The sequence below is a fragment of the Gossypium raimondii genome, chromosome 2 (genome assembly GCF_025698545.1).
Source record: "Gossypium raimondii isolate GPD5lz chromosome 2, ASM2569854v1, whole genome shotgun sequence".
NCBI classification, from domain to species: Eukaryota; Viridiplantae; Streptophyta; class Magnoliopsida; order Malvales; family Malvaceae; genus Gossypium; species Gossypium raimondii.
In genome coordinates, this window is record NC_068566.1 from 36,767,867 (window position 1) to 36,773,386 (window position 5,520).

Genomic DNA, 5,520 nt, shown 5'->3' on the forward strand with positions numbered 1-5,520 from the left:
AAAATTTAACTCGAACAAATATATTCGATTCGATTCGATTCGAATTCCATCTCACTTGACTCGATTCGAGAAAACTTCAAATAAAGTTAGGATGATAAAATGAGATTCGAAAACTCGATTAACTCGAAAATTTTCGATTCGATTCGATTCGATTCGATCGAATGCTCACCCCTAACAGTCACTAGGTATTTATGCATACTTTTAGTATTAAAATTTAGCTAGATTTTTCTTAAATATTATCACTAAATAATTTAAAATTTAAAAATCAAATTTAAATTAATTACAAAATTGTAACAACATCAAAAATCATTCAATCTTTATCCAGCAACTTTTAAAAAGAATCTTTAACCCTTCAATCTTTATCTAGTCATCTTTGAATCTTCAGTCTTTCAATCAAGCCCTCCTCTTTGCTTTTTGTTCCAATTTATCCCCTTTTTTGTAAGAGTTTGAATTCAACACACCAGCTTTATTTTTGATAAGAAAAACTCAAATTTAATAGCATTTTATTTAATAATTAACCAAAAATATATTAAAATATGAATTTATCTTGTTATCAATGGTGAAAACAACAAATAAGATATTAGAAACACTACATAAATCTTAAAAGTTAACCAAACAAAAGTCAACAATTATATAATATATATTATTTATTTCGATTAATTAGTTAATTCTGTTAATTACCCATTTCAAATCAAATTAACAAATAACCAAAATTTCAAAAATCATTAATTAACTTCCAATTGAACTAAATTCGACCACCGACCAATTAACTGAATTATATTGATTCGATCAATTAATTTGATTTTAATCAAACGATTAATTTGATTTTAATCAAACTATGAACACCCTTACTCCCCTTTTTGCAAAAAGATAGATCATTCTCCAAGAAATTGCTCTCGCATATGTAATATATATGTTTTAAATTAAATGCTTGTTCACATGAGAAACTAGCAAAGAGTAGATAGTGACAATGACGATGGTTCACCTTACTGAAGCAGAGCAAAGTGATCATGAGTCAAGTTAAGTTTGAGCCAAGCCTCAACATAATTTTATACCCATTTTCTAACCTAAACTGACCCAAAAAATAAACTTAAAATTTTACTCAAACTCAACTCGAATAAAAATACTAAAACCAAAATCCAGCCCAACCCGCCCATATTATATTTTTTTATATTATTATTTTCATATAAAAAAATTTTAAAAACACATCACAACAAATCGACTAAAATTTCAAAATAAATGTTTCCCAACCCATGCATGATGAGGTCTAATTCACGAATGAAGAATACATCTTACCTAGTACATTCTCCCGAGGCAATCACTAGAATCACAATAACAATGCTTGATCTTGATATTACCATTTGCATCACAAACTCCACCTTTTTCATAATTATAGTCATATGTTAACTCATTCAATGGTGGTATATCTTCCATAGCAAATAACATAATATGTGGCATTCTTTTGTTATCATGATCAAAGAGAACACCTTGAGGAAAAAGATTCGGAGAGCAACTATGATTGATGAATCGTCCCACATTACCCACTCGAGCAGCATCAATAGTGAAACATTCATTTCCCTCAAATGAACCGAGAGAATTTGCATCTCGCAAAGAATGATCACCGTAAGTAACTCCTATATCAAACAAGTATTCATCGTTACCTATCCTTTGTTCACCTTCATTGTCTCGTAGGATTTCACCTGTATACTCACATATAAAGCATCCACGTCGAATAAAAGACCGTGATCTAACACCCCATCCTTTTGCTTTAGTCTTAAAAACTTCTAAAGGAAGTCGAATTCCACGTTGACTCACTCTATTAAGGCAAGAGGTGAAGCACTTACAAGAAGGTCCACACTCAACAATAAGGGGCTTTGCCTCAAAAAGGCGTTCTTCATAATCATAGGTTGATCCTCCGTTCTTGACAATGCAAGGGCAATCCTCAGAGTCTGAGCATCCATCAATACAATCACAACCATCATTAATCATTGAAGGACAATAGGACTCTGGATATGTCACACTGGTGACATAATTAAATATCGGAAGCTTCTCATCATCCAAAGCATTTATTGCACGAATAGGTATCCTCTCTTTACCTTGAGAAATATCATCGGTGATTAGGGGCTTCTCATCATCCAAAGCATTCACTACACAAATAGGTGACCTCTCTTTGCCTTCAGAATTATAACTCATACAATCAAGTTCCCTAACCAATTTTCTCCAATCAAGTTTTGGTTGGCTAGGAAATCTCTTCAGAAAAAACTTAAAAACAAGCTTGCCAGATGATGCTATTTCTTGTCGATAACTATCAACAAAGTACAACCCATCATAAATATATTTGCGCTTTTCTACCTTCCCACGTTTAAAGAAAATCTTACGAATAACCCTTACAGGATTTTTTGCTTCTACACTATTCTTCAAAGCAAGATTACCACCTTTAAGCTTTTGATCCTCAATAGATTTCTTACTTTGAACCTTTGGATTTGAACCTTCCCCTAAATAAACTAAGGTATCTGGAAACTCTTCATTGTTTGACTCAAAAACATTGTCGTATCGCCCGGAGTCCACAACACTTATGGCTAGATTTTTTCCATCCATTTTCATAAAATCTATGCCATGAACATTTCGACAATGGAGGCCAATTATATTCAATTCAGCCCTCCAGAAAAAGTAGTCACCTATTTCAACTCCTGAGATAGAGCCAAACTGCTTATTTCTTTTGATCCACTTATGTTGATTTTGAAGAATTATAGCAGCTTCAACAGCAAGGCCACTCCTAAGTTTCCCGGACTTAACCTGTAAGAGCTTGTTGTAAACGTGTCTAAAATGATTAATAATCTGCTTAACCTTGTCACAATCATTTATCAACTCATTGTTAGAGAACACCTCGTAATTGCTAAGGTCAACTTGAGAATTTTTCTCCTCTGCCAAAGTAGTTTTGACACTCTCTTCACCATCACTAAAGGCTGCTAGGGAATCATGCTCTTTCACACAATCTTCATCATCATTAAAGGCTACCTGGGAATCCGAACATCGCTCATCTGAAACCATTAATGACCTCGCTTCCTCTGCCAAAGTGGTTTTGACACTAACTACATCATCACTAAAGGCTGCTTGGGAATCATGCTCTTTCACATAATCTTCATCATCATTAAAGGCTGCCTGGAAAATATCTACACCAAACAGGGAATCCGAATATCGCTCATCTGAAAGCATTAATGAGCTCACTTCTTTGGTAAGAGACACAAGATTCTTACTCTTTTCATCCTTCAGAGCTAATTGATAGTCATCAAAACTGGTTACAACAGCTTCACACGGATCATCCCCGATGTTCATTAACACATTGGCCCGTTCAACACCTGCGTATGAATAAATCTTAGTTGCAGCAGAAACATCCACTTTTACGTTGTTCATCATGAAAGGCAACTAACAAGATTCTTTTACATCTATGCACACATAATTTTAAATTAAATTAGAAACAACAATCGAACAGAAATGCTTACAGACCATAGATGTACCTTCTTGCTTAGATTCTATGCAAGCATAAATGTTATTTGCAAAAGGGATATCAACTGCACATTGCTCACCCTTAATGTTCATTGAAGAGTAGGATTCTTCAAAACCTGTGTACTTGTAAACATTAGTTGCTGCAGAAACACCCACTTGACATTGCTCATCATTACAGCAAGTGACAAGTGAGATTCTTTTAAATCTGTGAACACATAAAATTGAGTTAAAATTGAAACTTTAACCTACATTCATTAAAGACAATAGACATACCTTCTTTGATAGATTTTAAGCATTCATAACCATCATGTGAGTTAGCAATATTAGGAACACTAGATGGCTTGTCATCCCCAATATCCGTGCACAGATGAATATTAATTGCAATAGAAGCATCCAATTCACTTCGCTCTTCCCAAACAACCATTGACAAGTTGGATTCCTTAACATCTGTGCATGATAAACTTTTAGCGAGAATATAAATCCATCATTTTGTGATCCCTAAAGACAATAGACATACCATTAGTGCAAGCATGAATATCACGACCATTAGTAGCAATAGAAGCATTAGATGACAGGGAGTTTCTCAAAGCAGCAGGAGCATCCAGCTTTACAGGAAAATCCCGCTTGACAGAAACCCCTTTCCGAAATTTTGAAGGTGGGTACTTTCTTGAAACAGGAAAGCAACTGCATGGGTGGACGTGAGCCTGTATAGGATAGTCCCGAACAGCAGAGACTCTTCGTCGCTTAAATTTTGACGGATCCATATTGCCTTTTGATGGATTCACATTGCCATCAATTTGAAATTGCAATACCATGATAAATTCTGATATGAATTACATAAATATTAATTGATGAAGCCTTAGGAAACACAATTCAAAAGGCAAAACCCAGATTTTCGATTTCTCAGCAGAAAACTGCCAATATTTATTAAATTCAAGCAATTACACACATGATAATAAATTCTGATCTACATCATATAAAATATTAGTTAATGATCAAAGCTCAAGAAACTCAATTCCACAAACAAGACCTACAATTCAAAGGGAAAAGGATCTGCAACCACATAAGTACCATTGTATTGTTAAATTCAAAAAACAACCTAGCTGTATCTCTTCTCTGTTTCCTTTATAAAAGAGACAATTATCATAGCAATAAAGAACCAAAATTAAGAATAAATTCAATGAGCATCGCTAAAAATAGGAAAAACAACAATAGTAAAAACAACCAAGAGCATGCAGTGGAAGAGTGAAATACACCCACACCTTAAAACTATAATCACAATAAGAGCAAATTATTGCAAAGTAAAGACACTTTTTTTACACCAAAGAGGCCGTAGTTTGGACATAACAAAATATTGCAGATACTGAAATTTGAAACCATACCCTAGGCAACAGGAATGACTATAAGAACTAACATAGTTCTAACTTCGAACAAATAATCGAAGCTCTTGAACCATAAGAAAATCCAACTAAAACGAAAACCCATAATATAAAAGCGAAGAAGAGAGAAAAAGAACATACAAAGCCGCTGCCACCGCCGCTGTTACATGGTAAACAATAAAGGGGGTGGAAAACCCACACGTTGTTTATAGACAAAAACAAAAGTAGAAATTAATTCGTATTAGGAGACTGAAATCTCTGAGATAAAAGATTTTGAAAGAATTCAATTTCTTTTAAATTTTCGGATTTTTCGGCGGAAAAAAACACTTTTGTACTCACCATTAAAGACGTGAAGACTACAGTACAAACGTTATTATTGAAGAAAATTACCCCCAAAAAAACAGTTAAAAGTTAAATAAATCTAAAAAGGAAAATTAATCAAATCACTCCCTCCTTATTTTAAAAATAAAAAACCACCTCTATTTCTTTACCTCCAATTATCAAATAAAAATAAAAAAATTACTCATATTTTCAAAACCCATAATATTTATTTATTAAATACATATACCAAAATAAATACATATGGCATCTTAACTTTACCATTAAATTGTCTCACTAAGCTGTAAGTTGATAC

At 33.5% G+C, this 5,520-nt stretch overlaps 1 protein-coding gene across 7 annotated transcripts; it reads right to left on the minus strand.

Moving 5' to 3' along the window:
• Positions 1-1,195: 1,195 nt before the first annotated feature.
• LOC105788578 (histone-lysine N-methyltransferase, H3 lysine-9 specific SUVH5) lies at positions 1,196-5,201 on the minus strand. 7 transcript variants are annotated; one of them, XM_052627398.1, is made up of 6 exons: positions 5,028-5,201; positions 4,025-4,330; positions 3,781-3,954; positions 3,588-3,623; positions 3,258-3,359; positions 1,196-3,173 (listed from the first exon to the last, which is right to left on the minus strand). In XM_052627398.1, exons 2-6 carry the CDS (start codon positions 4,320-4,322, stop codon positions 1,297-1,299), a joined length of 2,487 nt encoding a protein of 828 aa, XP_052483358.1. In that variant the 5' UTR covers positions 4,323-4,330; positions 5,028-5,201; the 3' UTR covers positions 1,196-1,296. The 7 variants fall into 7 exon arrangements, with proteins under 7 accessions (XP_052483358.1, XP_052483357.1, XP_052483354.1 ...); XM_052627397.1 differs by having other exon boundaries at positions 3,519-3,623; XM_052627394.1 differs by having other exon boundaries at positions 1,196-3,359.
• Between the last annotated feature and the right edge of the window lie 319 nt (positions 5,202-5,520).